General features: G+C 44.5%; 2 protein-coding genes across 5 annotated transcripts; one reads left to right on the top strand and one right to left on the bottom strand.

The window, feature by feature from the left end:
- The first annotated feature begins 1,002 nt into the window (after positions 1–1,002).
- LOC100281513 (protein kinase) lies at positions 1,003–3,403 on the top strand. The gene has a single exon (NM_001154431.2). It carries the CDS (start codon positions 1,176–1,178, stop codon positions 3,213–3,215), a length of 2,040 nt encoding a protein of 679 aa, NP_001147903.2. The 5' UTR covers positions 1,003–1,175; the 3' UTR covers positions 3,216–3,403.
- A 408-nt stretch (positions 3,404–3,811) lies between these two features.
- On the bottom strand, positions 3,812–14,640 carry LOC103636595 (helicase-like transcription factor CHR28). Of its 4 annotated transcripts, none has more exons than XM_035961954.1 (14): positions 14,015–14,358; positions 13,163–13,350; positions 12,991–13,060; positions 12,735–12,887; positions 12,509–12,619; positions 11,384–12,348; positions 9,652–9,723; positions 9,491–9,568; positions 8,538–9,414; positions 7,653–7,783; positions 6,991–7,212; positions 5,652–6,203; positions 5,356–5,565; positions 3,832–4,415 (listed from the first exon to the last, which is right to left on the bottom strand). In XM_035961954.1, the coding sequence occupies exons 3-14, from the start codon at positions 13,037–13,039 to the stop codon at positions 4,311–4,313; spliced, it is 3,525 nt and encodes a 1,174-aa protein (XP_035817847.1). In that variant the 5' UTR covers positions 13,040–13,060; positions 13,163–13,350; positions 14,015–14,358; the 3' UTR covers positions 3,832–4,310. The 4 variants fall into 4 exon arrangements, with proteins under 4 accessions (XP_008657175.1, XP_035817847.1, XP_035817848.1 ...); XM_035961955.1 differs by having other exon boundaries at positions 12,735–12,884; XM_008658953.3 differs by lacking the exon at positions 13,163–13,350 and having other exon boundaries at positions 3,812–4,415; positions 14,015–14,294.
- Between the last annotated feature and the right edge of the window lie 3,999 nt (positions 14,641–18,639).

Genomic DNA, 18,639 nt, shown 5'->3' with positions numbered 1-18,639 from the left:
CGGGGCGGGGGATGAGTCGGAGCCACCGGCGTCGGGACAGGTGTCGGGGCATTGACCACCGGCGGTGGTGGGCGCCTGGGCGACGGGCACTGGCATGGGCGGTGGCGGCGGCTTAAGCAGGCGACGGCGGCAGCGATGGCGGAAGCGCGACAGAGAGAGGAGCGGATGCGGAAATGAAACGGCGCACGGTGACTGGCCCGCGTTAAAATATCTTATGTCCGACGGCTATCGATTCGCCCGTCGAACGTAAGCTTATGTCTGACGGCTTCTCTGACAGCCGTCGAACATAAGACACTATTTTCGAGGGCCAGCAGAGACCGTCAGACATAAGCTTATATTCGACGGTGTCGTAGATAGCCGTCGGATGTGCGTCGTTTTACTAAGGTGCTACTGAGTCTGACACTCTGACGCACAGGGACGGTATCGAAGCCTTCTAATTGAAAGTGAATCCGTGGAGTACAAGAACGTTACGGTTTATACACGAATTTGCTAGACAGTTATTCCTTCTTAGAGCATCTCCAACAATATGACCTATAAAAATGCCATATAATTTAAAAATAAGTATATTTTATAGAATTTAGGTCAACAACAAAACACCCCGCTCCAACAGTAAAGCCCCAAATCTAGATTATAGGGCAGCCCACTACGGTGTAGTATATTTGAGTCACTTGAGAGGATGACTTATAGTTTTTTGACAAAATTTTATGAAATGAGACACTGTTGGAGTAGTTTTTACTGTGTAGAGCCCCATATTTCAATTTGATGCACTAGTTTAAGGCATTGTTGGAGATGCTCTTAAAAGATCACTGTATAATTCAAACCGACTGTGATCCTACCTATCTTCGCATTTAGATTCCTTTTAAAACGTAGTAATTTCACACAAAAATATATAAAAGTTTCATAACAACAAGTTCATTTATAAAAATAAACACATGAGACAAAAAAAAACGCGCTCCGGATGCCACAGTTATCGCGGTGCAACATCTTCTACGACGTCGAGAGAAACGGCACAGTACATCAATCCCAGTCCCAGTCCCAGTCCCAGCTTACGAACGAGACGACCTTGTGGACACCTGATTGGAAGTCAACACCCCCTATGAGCAGTCCCAGTTTGCTCATCCTCTGCGGACTGCGGCCGAACGCCCATCACGCCACGCGCCCCTTCCCCAATCCCCATGGAGATCTCCGCCGGCGTCACCACTGTCACCGCCGTGTCGATCCTCATCCTCCTGTTGCTGCCGCAACCCGCGGCGCCGTTCTCCTTCACATACAACTTCACCTCGCCCTCGGACACGCCGCCGCCCGGGATTGCCTTCCAGGGGGACGCCTTCTACAACAAGGCCATCCGCCTCACCCGCGACGAGCGCCTCGGCCCCATCACCAGCAGCACCGGCCGCGCCTTCTACTCCCACGCCGTCCCGCTCGCCGACCCCGTCTCCCGCCGCCCGGCCTCCTTCGTCACCGCCTTCGCCTTCTCCATCGCCGCCCCCGACCCGGCCTCCGCCTCGGGCGACGGGCTTGCCTTCTTCCTCTCCCCGTTCCCATCCGTCCTCCCCGAATCCTCGGCGGGGGGACTACTCGGCCTCTTCAATTCATCCTCGGTCCGCGCCGGCACGCTCGTCGCCGTCGAGTTCGATACCCACAAGAACGAGTGGGACCCCAGCGGCGACCACGTCGGCGTCGATCTCGGGGGGATCGTCTCCTCCGCCACCGCCGACTGGCCTACCAGCATGAAGGACGGCCGCACGGCCCACGCGCGCGTCGAGTACGACGGCGTCGCCAAGAACCTCACCGTCTCGCTCTCGTACGGCTCCGCGCGCCCGAACACCACGGGTGACGTCCTTCTCTGGTATGCCGTCGATCTGAGGGACCACCTGCCGGACTCCGTCGCCGTAGGCTTCTCCGCAGCCACGGGCGAGGCCGCGGAGCTGCACCAGGTGCTCTACTGGGAGTTCACCTCCACCGTCGACCCTAAGGAGGAGACGGTGGTCCTGTGGGTGGTGTTAGGGCTGTGCGCTTTGCTTCTCGTACTCGTCGGCGCGGGCATCGTCTGGTTCGTCAGGCAATGGAGGAAGGCCGGACAATTCGACGACGGTGACATCGAGGTCGACGACGTCATGGGTGGCGAGTACGACGAGCTCGCGGACGAGTTCGTTGTCCAGTGCGGCCCGAGAAGGTTCAGGTACGCCGAATTGGCGGCGGCCACGAAGAATTTCGCGGAGGAGCGGAAGCTCGGGCAAGGCGGGTTCGGCGCCGTGTACCGGGGGTTCCTGAAGGAACTCGGCTTTGAGGTTGCCATCAAGAGGGTGTCCAAGGGCTCAACGCAGGGGCGCAAGGAGTACGCCGCCGAGGTGCGCATCATCAGCCAGCTGCGCCACCGGCACCTCGTCCGCCTCGTCGGTTGGTGCCACGAGCACCGGGGCGACTTCCTGCTCGTGTACGAGCTGATGCCCAACGGCAGCGTCGACCACCACCTCTACGGCAAGGGCATGCTCCTCACCTGGCCGATGCGGTACGACATATCGCTGGGCCTCGCGTCGGCGATGCTCTACCTCCACGAGGAGTGTCCACAGTGCATCGTCCACAGGGATGTCAAGCCCAGCAATGTCATGCTGGACGCCGCCTTCAACGCGAAGCTCGGAGACTTTGGCCTCGCCAAGCTCGTGGAACATGGTAGCCAGCCGTACACCACTGTCCTGGCCGGCACCCTGGGCTACTTGGCGCCGGAGTGCGTGATGACAGGCAAGGCGAGCCGGGAGTCGGACGTGTACAGCTTCGGTGTCGTTGCACTGGAGATCGCGTGCGGCCGACGGCCCGCAGAGCTCAACAACGAGCCAAGCAAGGCGAGACTGGTGCCTTGGGTGTGGGAACTGTATGGCAAGAACGCCCTCCTTGAAGCAGCAGACTGGAGGCTGAAGGGGCAGTTCGATGAGAAGCAGATGGAGCGCCTGATGATTGTGGGTTTGTGGTGTGCTCACCCTGACTATGCGCATAGGCCAAGCATCAGGCAGGCCCTGAACGTGCTTACGTTTGAGGCGCCATTGCCGGTGCTGCCGGAGAAGATGCCGGTGCCGACGTATTTCCCCTTGCCTGATCTCGTTGCTTCGATTTCTGTTGGGGGAACCTCGAGCGCCGAGGATCCAGATCCAGGTGTTAGTGATTATGGGTCCTCGGGTAAAGTTTCATCAGTCAGGGATAGGCTGCTGGAGCCATGAGCCGATGACGGAGTTTTCTGTGTTTTACTGCAAACACGAGGAGTGAATCTACGGTTTTCAGATTCAGGTGTATAGCATCGAAATGTATTGATTGTTAATTCATAGGTAAGGGTGGCAAAATAATTTGTGCTGTTTTATTTTTTTCACATACAAGTTTGCTATCATAATATGCAGTTTTGATTTTGTTACTGCTAAGTTCAGAGTACGTGACTTTTTAACGTTTCTCAAGTGAGAATGATCTGTGCCAGATTCCTGTGAAATTCTTGTATTATTAAACATCTCTTCTAAAGCCGACTTATAATATGGATAAGCATACAAGAACCACCATTAACCGCTATCAACACCATTGAAATTCTCGTCCTCTGCGTATGAATTCTCCCAAAAGAAAATATAAAATTAGAAGACTATATTAAGCTGTGCCTTATAAAAGAAAATGAAGATATTAGCGTTGAGTAGAGAACCCTGGAGGCTCTGATTTATTGCTGGAGCTGTGTTATGGTGTTGTGAACTTATGGTTATGGAACACACAACCCACCAAAGCAGAAGTCATATCTGCCAGAGTGATTCAGATGGTTGAGAACAAGCCCTCCGTAATATGGCCCAATATTCTCGATGGTTTATCGGATACGAGAAGAATATGTACATATATATCATCTGAGCTTCATTGTCGTTATCTTCATTACATTAAGGGGTGTCTTTAGTCTCTCTATTTTAGTCCCTTTTAGCCCCTAAATTGCTAAACACATAGACTAAAAGAGAGATTATCTCTATTTTAGTATCTGTGTTTGACAATTTAGGAAGTAAAAGAAAATAAAATGGAGGAACTAGAAATTAGTACATAGAAAACACCCCCCAAGTTAACAGGCACTATAGCAGCTATCTGAAGAATTCACCTAGTTCAGCATCTTACTGCTTCCCGTGCAAAAAGAATTGGAAGACACGTCGCTAGCAACCCCTAAATCTCTGCAACTGTACAAGCTACAAGAACTAATAATCCCTAAATGAAAGCATTTTGTTATTTTTTCAGAGAACATTTTTATCTACCACGTCTAACACCAATCCAATGAGCAAAACTGTTCACTCTCAGGAGCGATTCTACACCATAAACAGATAATTCAGGTCTTCAACGGTCAATCGAGTCTGTCGGGAACCAGATTTGTCTTCTCCAAACGCAGAAGCAACCATCTCCCGCTTTTTCTCCTGACATATTGTACAGCTTAGGTAAGCATCAAGAGCTTGTAGATTACAAAGTTGTTACTACCAACAAAATTAAGAGTGAGTTTACACGTAAATAAGTGGTATTGAAGACAATAATCATGTGTTGGAAATTTAGAAGAATCCAGTACCTATGTTTTTATAGTATTCAGGTGAAGCATATTCTGAATCATAGTTCCAGTTTATGTCAATTAAAAAAACCTGCTTGCTATCTAAAAATCACCAGAGAAAAACTTATACAGAATAATGGTATTCACACCAACTCCGTTGCAAAAAAGAATGCAATTCTAGGTGTATTCTCAGTTAAGTTGACTAAAGTTTCACCAAATATATAGGTAAAAATATTAATATTTATGACATCGAAACAATATATTATTAGGTTTTTTATATAAATTTGGTCAAATTTGACATAGTTTACATAGCACTATTTTAAAATTGCATCTGTTTTTGGGACTGAGGGAGTAACTACTAAGAGACCTTATGTTCACACTCCTCTAACAGTATCACAGTATTGGCCTCTAGTAAAGTTTTGGATAGGGTACGTTTGGTTGGGCTGTGGCTGTGAAAAAAGATGTTGTTGGCTGTGAGCTGTGGAAAAAGCTGTTGTAAGCTGTGAGCTGTTAAAAAACTAAAAACGGCTTGGTGAAAACCACTAAAAGCCGTTAAAAGTTTTTCGAAGGTCAAAGGAGGCTTTCAATTTTGCACTACGAGAAAGTCAGCTTTTTATAAAAAGCTACTTCCTGGATCTAGCCCTTTGTTTGGCTTTTGGCTTTTAGAGGACAAAAGCCAAAGCCAAAAACCAAACCAAACACACCGTGACAGGCCGTTTTTGACCAGATTCTTGCCAGAATCCAAACTGAAGCTCAATGCCTGCTGATGAATAACAAATGCAGATAACTCAGCCAAGAAAAACTTCAAACTTTACCTGGAGAGCAAGAATACGATCTTCCACGGTGTCTTTTATAGTTAATCTTGATACCGTGACAGGCCGTTTTTGACCAATACGGTGTGCCCTATCCACAGCTTGGTCCTCGGTGGTTGGGTTCCACCAAAGATCTAGCATAAGTACGTGGCAGGCAGCAACCATATTCAAGCCAAGACTTGCAGCTTTGAGTGACATGATCATAACAGTAACCTGCCAATAGTGCAAGTCAAAAGCAGAACTCATATTCCTGAAAGCATATTATGTATTTCATTCGCCAGAAATTGTAGAATGCTAACCTCTGGAACCATATTGAAGTCGTTCACAGCTTTATCCCGTGCAGCAACAGACATTGTTCCATCAAGCCTTCGATATGTCACATGAGAAGCTTTCAAATGGACTTCAAGCAAGTCTAGCATTCTAGTCCATTGAGAGAAAACAATGGCCTTCTCTGTCAACTTGGTGTCAGTTTGTTCTGAAATACCCTTTCCATCAAACTTCTCAGATTCAATCCCGATTGAACATTTGCTATCAATAGTGGGATCTATTTTAGGCAATGAGAGAAGAATATCTAATGCAGCTCTCAATTTTGAAGATGCGTAGGATGAATCCATCCCAGGGCGCTTTTCAGCATGTATCATTTCCATACATGTATCATCAGACTTGAAATCAGAGGCTAATTTACTCAGAGAGCATTCAAGAGTGCCTCTGGAGAAGAGTGAGGATGTGTTTAGTCGGACTCTGCAATTAGACACTGGGCATACACTGTCGTCACCAGTGAGTTGCTCCAGTATGCACTGGTTGCAAAAAACATGACCACATAGAGTGACAACAGGATCTTCTGGCGCATCCTGCATAATCCACATGTTAAGAACCAGAAGTGTTTCCACAGCAAAATATATCCACTACAATTGGGATATGACCCAGGCAGATTCAGTTCAAGCTAGTTGGCAACAAATCGCATTCACAGAACACAAACTTAATACTAATAATTGACAATTAACTGCAATATATATTTCACATCCAGACAACCAGCACAGCAGCACATTAATAATTATTTTTCTCCACCATGGTAAAATGGAATTGCATTACCTCTCACCAATGAAATTACAAAAGTTCACAGTGCACAGACAGAACCGCCCACCGCCAACTTCCCCACGCCCGCGCCTCTGACCACTAGATCAGTCAGCACTGGCCCTACCGAAACCCTCAAGCAAGATAGCAAAACAAATAAAGTTTGCCAGCAAAAGCCAGCCCAACTACGGGCTACGTATGCTTCTTCCTACACAGACGAGAAACCCTGTCATCTGCTCGCAGGCTAGAAAGCAGTCAACTGCAGAAAACCATCATCCAGCATAATGAGTACAAGCATTATTAATAATTGTTGTTGCCATATGACACAATCTAAACATTCTGGGATTTTATGTTCACATGGTAATCATAGCTCAAAGTACATCTGCCAATATACAAACTTAATTATGCAAGCTTAGTCGCAACAGGTACTCAAATGAAGACCATCAGTCCAGACCATGAAAGCAAAGTCAGATATATAGTACATACTACAGAACAAGGTGTGAGGTATGGAAAGACCAGACACAATGACGTGCAAATTTTAAAAAATGAAAGGAATTCACTTACATTGCATAGAGCACAAAACGCAGAACAAGATTGCAAGCAAATAAGTAATTTGTGCTGCCGTTCCATGGGAAGTTTCTTCACCATCTCCAACGAAGACATCCAACTAGAACAGGAGTCATAGCCTCTAACTAGGTGAGGGTGATCGCATGCCTGTCTTAGCCGCAAAAGCATCAATAGAATGTTGACATAATTTTGCTTTACAGTACCAGCAGCTGCATATTCCTGCAAAGCAGTTGTAGTGAGCATAGCCTTCTAATAGACTAATAGTCGCAAATGAAACGGATAAGTTTTGCATCAATGTATCAACTTCAGAGTGACCTAAAACAGGCAACTGGATGAGCAATAAATCATGTTTTTTTCTCGACAACGTAGGAGAGCTGCGCATCTTTGTAATACTCCTCTAAAGTTCACTTGTAAAAGTTATTCAACATGTGTCATCGTCCTTTAAAGTTCACTTGTAATCCAGCAACATAATGTCGAACTACCTACCATACACTGGTCCTGTAAAAGATATTCAACTATGTATGCAAACCTTCCCTAATTGGTTTAGCTTGCCTCATGTGGAAGTCCATATGTCTAAATGTGATATCCAAAGATCAAGCTGATTGACAAAACAGAAGAATGTAAGAAACAAGGCTATTAATCAAATACTGTGAACTGACCTTGAACTGTTCTCGTGATTCAACTTCTAAAGTGTTATAAAAACCACGCTCCTCGCTAGTGAAGTCCACCGTCTTAAGTGAAACAGTCTTGGGTGGTAAGGATATGATCGGTTCCCCATCAAGCATGGTTGCTACAAGATGACAGATCACAAATGACAAATAATAACTTAAGAATAAGATATTGTGAAACAAAGTTGTCTAATTTAATTATGTAAACTATCAAGTCTACATTTATGCATCAAGCAAGCCCATCAAATTTAATCTTGATTTAAATCGCTGTAGTATACAATTTTCCTCAATTAAGGCCCTTAGTAATACAAAATTGTCCCATTAGGCCCTTGCAGCTTTATAGCTATGACACAGGTGTTAAGTGAAGACAAGGATTTTTAGTTGAAAATCAACACAAGTAGTATGTGGAGCTATTTGCTATTTCTGGGAGAAAATTTCGTAAAAACCAGTTGGTCAAAAATGTGAATTTTCAATAATATAGTTTAATATTCTGTCCACACCGACAAATGTTTATTAGTTTCTCTAATCTGTTGATTTTGACAGCTAGTAAAATATGATATTTTACTTTGGTAAACAACAGAACCTTGCTGTCAGCACAAACACACACTAATCAGGAGAAAATTAGGTGTTTATCATTAAAATTAACATGATGGGATCTGAACAATACAGCTCATGTTGACCCATAATTGTTATTCTGCTCAAGACCTATTCAAATTATATTGGTTAAGCTCAACACAAATATGATATGATAACTACTGAAATCGTATTCGACATGACACAGTTACATAATTTTTTGGTAACAAAAAACAACCTACGACTAAAGTGTTACATATGAATAAGCAAGATCAGTAGGGCAATGATAACCTATTTACTGACCTTTAGTCCGGCGTAGCATTACCGGCTTTAAAACAGCTTGAAGCTTCTTGTAACCGTTATTTGGGTTCCTACTGATTGGAATCTTTATCAGAGTGCAAAACTGCTTATATACAGCGTAAGGATTGTATCTGAGAAATCTGAAGTAGCTATAGAGATCCTCAACAGCATTCTGTATAGGTGTCCCAGACAAACACCATCTTCTTTTGGCTCGCAAACCCCAGCAAGCCCTGGCAACCTGAGTTCGGTAGTTCTTAATGCTTTGTGCTTCATCAAGAATAACCCTAAACCAAGCAACTTTCGCAAGAGGTTTTTCAGGCAAGCAACTCTCTGCAACACTTTTATTTTTTGTTTTCTTAGAAGAGGATGCCTTTCTCTTTTTGCTCCCTGAAGAGGACACAGGTGCACCATACGGGTCAGGCTTCCCTTTCTCTTCTCCATCACTATCAGGATTTGATTGTTTTGGTACTTCCATGCTTACTATAGAATATGTAGTAAGCACAACATCATATTTGGTAAGTTCGTTAGGATCCTTGGTGCGATTGCTACCATGATATATCAGAAAAGATAAATTAGCTTTACTTGTAACTTTGTTCTTCAGTTCTCCTGCCCACTGTCGCAAAACACTTGTTGGGCAAACAACCAAAGTACCAGCAGCTGGCCTTGCCTTAACCGCTACAATAGGATTTTCTTGCTTCACTGTGTTACTTGTCACTTGAGAGCTACATGTCCGCATCAGCTTTTCCGAATGAGGTCCAATACAGTCATCGTCTTCATCTAGAGTTACAGCTTCACATGGCTCGTTCTTAGTAGATGACTGTGGAACTGGTGGGCGCTCAGTAAGAATCAGTGATATGGCTGATACAGTTTTACCAAGGCCCTGAAAAATACCAAATGACCTTAAGACACAATTGACCATTTGTCTTGGCAACATGGAAGGTGTTAGCTAGTTATACCTGATCATCTGCAAGAATTCCACCATAGCAAAGCGAGATACTAGTCTCCTTTTTCACCATCCATGACAAGGCAATTTTCTGTCCGAAGTAATAACAGTTAACAAAGGAGTGGTAATACTATTTTTCATCATAAAATAACACAACATGAGTTGCAAGGTAACCTGATGCCTCAATAAAGGAACCGCTAAAACCCCATCAGGTGGATTAGCCTCAGAATTTGGCTGTGAAATATCCTGCCAATCACCAAATATGTCAAATGTGCTGAAGAAGCAAAAAGAAAGATAGCACTAAAATCAAATGCTCTGTTAATTTTTCTGAGCTAATGTTTTGTATTGTAGTATATAAGAACATAGAAACAAAAAAGGATCGGAGACATTAGCACCTGCGACTGAAAATAGAAAATAAGTGTTCATATGCCAAAATACTACATTGATTGAAGATAGAAGCACTACTTTAAAAACCTAGTATTACCAGATTTTGAGATGTCAACGAACCAAACCGTCTGCTTATAGTTGGTTGCAGCCTACGATGTTTGGGCAGGTGCCCTGTAAGAAACACTTAGTTGTGCTTGCAGGGTTTTTTGGTCAGTCGTTAATCTCTTCGATTCTGGTAGTGATGGTAATTTCTGTTGTTCATGCAATCCTTCCCTTGGTGAGAAGTTGCATGGGTACATTTCTGTCTGTGTTAACATTTTTTTCGTTGCTGTTAAACTGTTGAACTCTGTAATTTCGTTACTTTGGTAATGAAATACGGTTTTGATCGGTGTTAAAACAGAGTCTTGTTTTTTCTTAAACACGCAGGAGAGCTGCGCATCATTAAATTAAGAGAAGAAAACAGTCCAAAATGGACCAAAGTACAATGCCAAAATAGGCAAAACACAAAACCACCAACTCCTGCTGCGCACAGAACTGCAGCCTCCATATATGTGCCTGGAAACAGCAGCACGCAATAGGAGACCGAACAGCAAAAAGTGCCAGCAGACCACACACACCTGCTCTTCACTAATCACCCAAAAGAACCCTTGACCTAAAAATTCCAGCACCAGGAACCAAAGCCTCAAGATGCCTAGCACCGGCAAGCCCCCAGAACTCAACTTCATCCAAAAAAAATGCCTTTATGCCAATAATTGAAGGACTGACACCATCAAAAACCACCTTATTACGATGAAGCCATAAACACCAAGCCCCCAAGATGATGATACTGTTAAAGACTCTTCTTTTGGATTTGTGCACTTGCTTACTTACTTTCGCCCACCAGTCAGCAAAAGTGGACTCATTAGAGTCAGGAGAAAGATTAGCCATCCCCAACGAAGAAAGAATGTAATACCAAAACTGCCGCGCAAAAAAGCAAGTGCAAAGGAGGTGTTGGATATTTTCCGCGAAAAAGAGTCTTGTTGCAATTGCGAGCTCATGAAACATTAACTCAGCTTGTTGATTTATACCAGTAGCCAGTTTGACAGGTCAAGCTATCAAGAGCAGTGATCACTACCACAGTTTGAAAAGGTAAGACTTGACCGAGCCAACTAACTCTAGTAGTGAGTCGAATTAGTAAAAAATGACTTAAAAATCAAGATATCCCCTTTCCTACATCTAGTAACCTAAACTAAAGCATGAAACACATTTATGTAAGGGTCAAACATCATCAACAAAAAGACAAAATGATGTTATTCAACCAAGGTTTAGCATTTCATTCTTCACATAATGTTTTGCTAATGGTTATTCATTATATATCACCACTCAGAAACAGGGGCACAGGACTAAGGAAATATAGTACGAGGATCCTAAACAAAGTAATAAGCATGGAAAAAAAATTTCTCGAAAGCGCAGGAGAGCTGCGCGAAAATATATTAAGCATGGAAAAATAAGCAAGCAACAGCCTAGAGAACTATATGACCTGCAATGCAAGGCGCAGAGTGGTTCTTTCATCGTGTGGTTTGTATCTCGTACCACCAAATGCAGGAATGATGGAATTACCATACACAGGTTGCTGAAAATTATGATGGAACTTCCCCTGATAAGGCCATAGGTGAGCAGGAGCAGGATTCCTATTACCCTCTAGCACACATAAATCAGAAACCATGTCCCCATCTCTACTGAAGCAACCTTTTGTTGAATTGTGAATAGAAGAGTTGTTGCTTCTATATGCATATTGTTTATCCAATACCAGAGGTTTTTGATATTCCATGTTCTTAAACGTGTGTTGGTTGCTGAAAGGAACGATTTTGGAGTCCAGCAACTGTTTTGATGGTTGACCTAAGTATTTATCAGCATCCTCTGTGGTGGAATTTCTGCTAGAGGGTACTGGAGAAGAGTCAGTGCTAGACTCGCTCTTGAAAAAAATATCTTCAGGCTGGTTCTGCTCACAGGATATTGACTCTGGGGAGGATACATCCATGTAAAAATCTGATAAAGATGTATCATCACAATATTGGTCCGGAGAGGAACAATATTGGTCCGGAGAGGCCATCTGCATAGAACCACTTTCACATATATTCTGTGGGAGCTGCTCCATCTCATACTGCTCATTGTTTTGTGATAACCCATGTGGCAAATCATGCAGTGATCTTTCATCAATCATATCAACAGATATATAATCTGGATGAGGATATCCTCCACATTCTGCCTGTAAATGTTCTTCCTGCATAGTAAGGCAACTACTGTTGCCATTGCGAATGCTTTCCGTTCTCTCACCCATGTTGGACTCAATGCAAGAAAGATCAAGAATATCTGTGTTATTGGTAAGACAAAACATGCCCATCGGAGTGAAATGGTCATCATCCTGACCAGTATTACCAAGCATCTCATCTGTACTCCCCCATTTAATTTCACTCCAATCTGAGTGCTCTGTGGATATACCACCTGAGAAATATGCACCAGGATACCAGATATATTTATTAATTAATTAATGGTTCCTTTATGGAACTAACACATAAAATATACACCTGAAGAGGAAAACAGCATGCGAGTGTTCATTTGTGTCTCCAACCAGAGTATATAGTTTTTTTCCGAAGGTACATACCATTTGAGAGATCATATGGAGGTCCAGTTGCTTCAACATTAGCGTGGTTTGATGCATCCCTTGGAAAATGTTCATTGTCCAAGTTGGAAGTTCTTGATTGGCTCTGCAGATCTGCAAAGCCATAACCATTTTTTGTAAATTACAAGATATACATTTGCTATTCAGTGAGCAATGAAAAAGTTAACAACAATTCAGTTTCATCTACAGCCGCCTTTGTATATCTCACCGTTGCTAAACAATTCATATCGGCTAGCTTCTGTGTGATCAATCATTTGTTCTCCTTCGTTCAGCTCCATGTTAACTTCCATATGGCACTCCAGATGCTCCACAGGGGAGTAGTTTGACTTTGACCAAAATTCTGCGTTCTCAAGCATTTCTGCTGATCTCACAAAGCGACAACATTAGCAATAAATCAACGGTTATAGGGAAGAAAATTTGTGCATCCTGCAAAATCATATGCTAAAATGGCCACATCATTATACCTTCATGGCTTTGGAATAAATCTTCAGAACAATCAGTGTTGGCAGGCATCTCTAAACAACCTTGATTGACCTGTATTCAGCAACATAAGAAATACAACAGTCTAAGGTTATACAAGACTCGAAACACAAAAGAAAATATTATATATGATATTTTTCTCACAACATTTAGGACCTGTTTTCTTTGCTCCCAGGCAGCTTTGACAGGCACTGTGGGCGTCGCCAGGCATCCGATTTTGGGCACCTGGGGATGACATCCTTGCCTGGCAACGAAGCTGCCTGGGAAGCTCTGAACCAAACGGTCCGTTACTGCATGAGTGCTCAGTGGTGGGCTGGAGGTATAACCTGTATACTGAGTGCTGGCTGCTTATAACCCCCCAACCCCAAGAATGACCAATTTTATCAAACAAACAAAAAAAATATGTAATGCAAGATATGCAAGAAAAACTGGAAAAAAAATGACAACTCTTAAATTCCTTTCTGTTCCATTCCTAGTACAAAAAATAAGGTCATTGGTTCAACAATACAAATATCACCATCTCAAGTTGAATGAGCCATCCAAAGACTTATATTGCCAAACAACCATAAGCAATTAATGCTACAGCCTTTATCTATTTCCGTAGAAATGTGAAAATTGAGGATCAATAGATCAAGAAAAACAAAGCATTCATGTAGCTATCGTTTCCAGAAAAGCATTTAAAAGGCAGAACAAGCAAGGAAATCCAATTGGTGATGAACAGCAACAAGAAAAAACAGTTGATAAACTAAAAGGTCGCACTAATCACTTAAGCTTGATGCCTCGATCACGCCTGGCCCTGCGGTTCATCGACACCCCAACCCGACGGAAGGACTATAGTCTAAGCCCCACATAATCCAAAATCGCAAGGCCAAACCAACAAATTCAACTAAAAATCGACGTATTCGGTCCCCTCGCAGCCCAAAACCCTAGCCTAAACGCAGCCCCATCCGATCCGACATCGCGAAATCCGACGCAAAGAGGATTAGGGCACGGCGAGAGGCAACTCACCGCAGGCTGCATCTGCTGCTCCTCCTTCCAGCCTTCCTCGGGTGACGTGGGCTCAGTTTCGAGGAACGCCATGAAGTCGCCGAGGGACATCGACAGGTTGTCCTCCGCGCCACCGGCGCCAGCATCACCGGCGGCCTCGAAGCCATCATAACCGACCACCGGTTCCTCCGCCATCACCCGCCGCGCGATTCGATCACATACGATTCACGGCGGCGGGCAAACCGCAAACGCCTTGCCTTCTCCGGAAGAGCGAAACCCCTTTTCCAATCAGCGCGGCTGTGGACCTGTGGTGGTGGTGACGGGAGGGGGCTAAAAAGAAGATGGCATCCGCGTCGAACGAAAGGAAAATTCGCTCCGAGATGGGATTTAAATAAAAAGGAACGGGTCTGGCGTTCGGAATGGCCGAGCCGGAATCGGGGTCGTTATTTTCGGAGGCGGACCGGGGTGGGTGGTTTCGTGGTGCGACTGATCGTCACGAGGCGGTGCAGCCGGTTGCCTCGTTTGTGACCAACCGCCGGTGGTGTGGTCCGGGCGGACGAGGCCATGCTCCGACTTCCGAGTCGTGGAACGGGCGCGTGTGCTACACGCCACCGTGGAGCGAGCGGTTTTTTCCATGTGAGTCCTAGAATGGTTTTACTAAATGACAGCATTTTGTCATGGTATATAGGTCGGCGTGTCGAGTAAGGATCGGCCACTTAATTTAACAATGAATGTTTTAGGTTTGGATGGTGTACAGTTTATATTGATTCAGATAGAATGTCTCTTCTCTAGTCTTCGAGTGTATTACACTACCGACGTCTGATTTCTTGTAATAAGGGGATACAAGCGAGTCGGGAAATGGAGTTTGAGAAAGTCGAGCCCCCTTCTTTCGTCATCTTCCCCCTTTTATAAGTCAAATGAGGGGTCATTTACAGTCGTGGAGAAGGAAAAGATGATGTCTATGTGACGTTGTGTTTCTCCGCTAATGTCATCCTTCTTTATTGTTCGTTCTCATATAGCCATGTCCTTGCTCATATGTTTTGACCAAAGGGTTTGCGTGGAGTTCGTGGGGTGCGGTGTCCCGTACGAGCGTATAAGGCTATGGTGGGGCACATGTTTTGATATGTATAAGGGTTTGCTCATATGTTTTGATCCTAGCACACATCTGAGATAGCATCTGGATTTGTCCTTAAATTCGAGTGGGACAAAGAGCAATAAGTTTGATAAGTGGTCGTTAAATTAGGAAGATCCTTATAAAGTGATCAAACCAGTATTTGGTGATATATATGTTGCACACATTACAAAGTGATAGCCTTCCAAGGGCTATTAATTGTAGGCAATTGAAATGGTATTTTTCTAAGTGTTTATCAAGAATCCTAAAGTTCTTTCACAAATAATGGTTGATATATGTATCACCTTTAAAATAAATTTGGTTGATTTATACATCACTCTTAGATAATAGATAGTCGAAGAGTTGGGCATCATTGCTATTTGGTACTTCCTACATTTTTTCGTTCCCATAAGATTCACCTAAGAATAGGAGCATATGTTGATGAAAAAATGGCAAGGGTGTATGTGACAATGTTCTTAGTGATAAAATAGTTATAGAAAATAATTTGGATCATCGTATTGGAAATGAAGAAGCAAAACAACGTCCAGCTTATAGAATCGACTTAGTTGGTTTCCCTTTGTGTCGACTAAGCCGCACCCTTGGACCCGAGAAAATATTCGCCTTTGTCTAAATCATTTTCTTATCAAATTGATTTTGGATCTATTCTAGGTATAGGAAACTTGAAGATCATGTTTGAAACTTATTTTCCACAGAGATAAGACCCTCCTATATAAATTAGAAGAACACGACTGGTTGATGAATCCAACTTCTAATTGTAAAAAATACACAAAGACTTCTTTTACCCTATCCCTCTCACTACCATGTTGTTCGTCACATTTATCGACAAGATCTGATGGCATCCTGAAAGTCGCCTAGAGGGGGGTGAATAGGGCGAAACTGAAATTTACAAAGTTAATCACAACTATAAGCCGAGTTAGCGTTAGAAATATAATTGGGTCCGAGAGAGAGGGTGCAAAACAAATCGCAAGCGAATAAAGAGTGTGACACGCGGATTTGTTTTACCGAGGTTCGGTTCTCGCAAACCTACTCCCCGTTGAGGTGGTCACAAAGACCGGGTCTCTTTCAACCCTTTCCCTCTCTCAAACGGTCCCTCGGACCGAGTGAGCTTCTCTTCTCAAGTCAATTGGGAACCAAACTTCCCGCAAGGACCACCACACAATTAGTGTCTCTTGCCTTGTTTACAATTGAGATGATCGCAAGAACGAATGAGAAAAAGAAGCGATCCAAGCGCAAGAGCTCGAAAGAACACAAGCAAATCTCTCTCACTTAACACTAAAGCTTTTGTAGAATTTGGGAGAGGATTTGATCACTTGGGTGTGTCTAGAATTGAATGCTAGAGCTCTTGTAAGTAGTTGGAAGATAGAAAACTTGGATGACTTGAATGTGAGGTGGTTGGGGTATTTATAACCCCAACCACCAAACTAGCCGTTTGGTGGAGGCTGCTGTTGCATGGCGCACCGGACAGTCCGGTGCGCCACAGGACAGTGTCCGGTGTGCCAGCCACGTCACCAGGCCGTTGGGTTCCGACCGTTGGAGCTCTGACTTGTGGGCCCGCCTGGCTGTCCGGTGGTGCACCGGACAAGTCCTGTAGACTGTCCGGTGTGCCACCCGTGCGTGCTCTGCTCCTCTGCGCGCGCTGGCGCGCATTTAATGCGTTGCAGTCGACCGTTGGCGCGAAGTAGTCGTTGCTCCGCTGCCTCACCGGACAGTCTGGTGTGCACCGGACATGTCCGGTGAATTATAGCGGAACGGAAATCCGAAGCTGGCGATTTCAGAGTCGCTCTCCCCAGGGGCACCGGACACTGTCCGGTGTGCACCGGACAGTCCGGTGAATTATAGCGAAGCGCCTCTGAGAATTCCTGAAAGTCGCCTAGAGGGGGGGTGAATAGGAAGAAACTGAAATTTACAAAATTAATCACAACTACAAGTCGGGTTAGCGTTAGAAATAGAAACGAGTCCGCAAGAGAGGGTGCAAAACAAATCACAAGCGAATAAAGAGTGTGACACGCGGATTTGTTTTACCGAGGTTCGGTTCTCGCAAACCTACTCCCCGTTGAGGTGGTCACAAAGGCCGGGTCACTTTCAACCCTTTCCCTCTCTCAAACGGTCCCTCGGACCGAGTGAGCTTCTCTTCTCAAATCAATTGGGAACCAAACTTCCCGCAAGGACCACCACACAATTGGTGTCTCTTGCCTTGTTTACAATTGAGATGATCGCAAGAACGAATGAGAAAAGAAGCAATCCAAGCGCAAGAACTCAAAAGAACACAACAAATCACTCTCACTTAACACTAAAGCTTTTGTGGAATTGGGAGAGGATTTGATCACTTGGGTGTGTCTTGTATTGAATGCCTAGCTCTTGTAAGTGGTTGGAAGTTGGAAAACTTGGATGACTTGAATGTGGGGTGGTTGGGGGTATTTATAACCCCAACCACCAAACTAGCCGTTTGGTGGAGGCTGTCTGTCGCATGGTGCACCGGACAGTCCGGTGCACACCGGACAGTGTCCGGTGCGCCAGCCATGTCACCAGGTCGTTGGGTTCCGACCGTTGGAGCTCTGAATGCTGGGCCCGCCTGGATGTCCGGTGGCACACCGGACATGTACTGTAGAGTGTCCGGTGTGCCACTTCGCGCGTGCCTGACTTCTGCGCTCTCTGGCGCGCATTAATTGCTGTTGCAGGTGACCGTTGGCGCGAAGTAGTCGTTGCTCCGCTGGCTCACCGGACAGTCCGGTGTGTACCGGACATGTCCGGTGAATCATAGCGGAGCGGATTCCCGAAGCTGGCGAGTTCAGAGTCGCTCTCCTCTGGAGCACCGGACAGTCCGGTGAATTATAGCGGAGCGCCTCTGGATTTTCCCGAAGGTGAAGAGTTCAGTGTGAAGTCCCCTGGTGCACCGGACATTGTCCGGTGGTGCACCGGACATTGTCCGGTGGTGCACCCGACAGTCCGGTGCGCCAGACCAGGGCACACTTCGGTTATCCCTTGCTCTCTTTGTTGAACCCAATTCTTGGTCTTTTTATTGGCTAAGTGTGAACCTTTGGCACCTGTATAACTTGTACACTAGAGCAAACTAGTTAGTCCAATTTATTTGTGTTGGGCAATTCAACCACCAAAATCATTTAGTAAATAGGTGTAAGCCTAATTCCCTTTCAATCTCCCCCTTTTTGGTGATTGATGTCAACACAAACCGAAGCAAATATAGAAGTGCATAATTGAACTAGTTTGCATAATGTAAGTGCAAAGGTTGTTTGGAATTGAGCCAATATAAATACTTATAAGATATGCATGGATTGTTTCTTTAAATTTTGACATTTTGGACCACGCTTGCACCACATGTTTTGTTTTTGCAAATTCTTTTGTAAATATTTTTCAAAGTTCTTTTGCAAATAGTCAAAGGTAAATGAATAAGATTTTGTGAAGCATTTTCAAGATTTGAAATTTTCTCCCCCTGTTTCAAATGCTTTTCCTTTGACTAAACAAAACTCCCCCTCAATGAAATTCTCCTCTTAGTGTT

This window comes from Zea mays, chromosome 8 (assembly GCF_902167145.1).
Source record: "Zea mays cultivar B73 chromosome 8, Zm-B73-REFERENCE-NAM-5.0, whole genome shotgun sequence".
NCBI lineage: Eukaryota > Viridiplantae > Streptophyta > Magnoliopsida > Poales > Poaceae > Zea > Zea mays.
This window is presented reverse-complemented; position numbering and strand designations above follow the sequence as displayed.

Excerpts from the sequence above, each read along its gene's own strand:
- LOC103636595 (XM_008658953.3), bottom strand. The coding sequence starts at position 14,188 with ATGGCGGAGGAACCGGTGGTCGGTTATGATGGCTTCGAGGCCGCCGGT. Across the intron at positions 7,213-7,652 it reads AATCACGAGAACAGTTCAAG|GAATATGCAGCTGCTGGTAC; the intron begins GTCAGTTCACAG and ends ACTGCTTTGCAG. Across the intron at positions 5,566-5,651 it reads ACTTCAATATGGTTCCAGAG|GTTACTGTTATGATCATGTC; the intron begins GTTAGCATTCTA and ends CACTATTGGCAG.
- LOC100281513 (NM_001154431.2), top strand. The coding sequence starts at position 1,176 with ATGGAGATCTCCGCCGGCGTCACCACTGTCACCGCCGTGTCGATCCTC.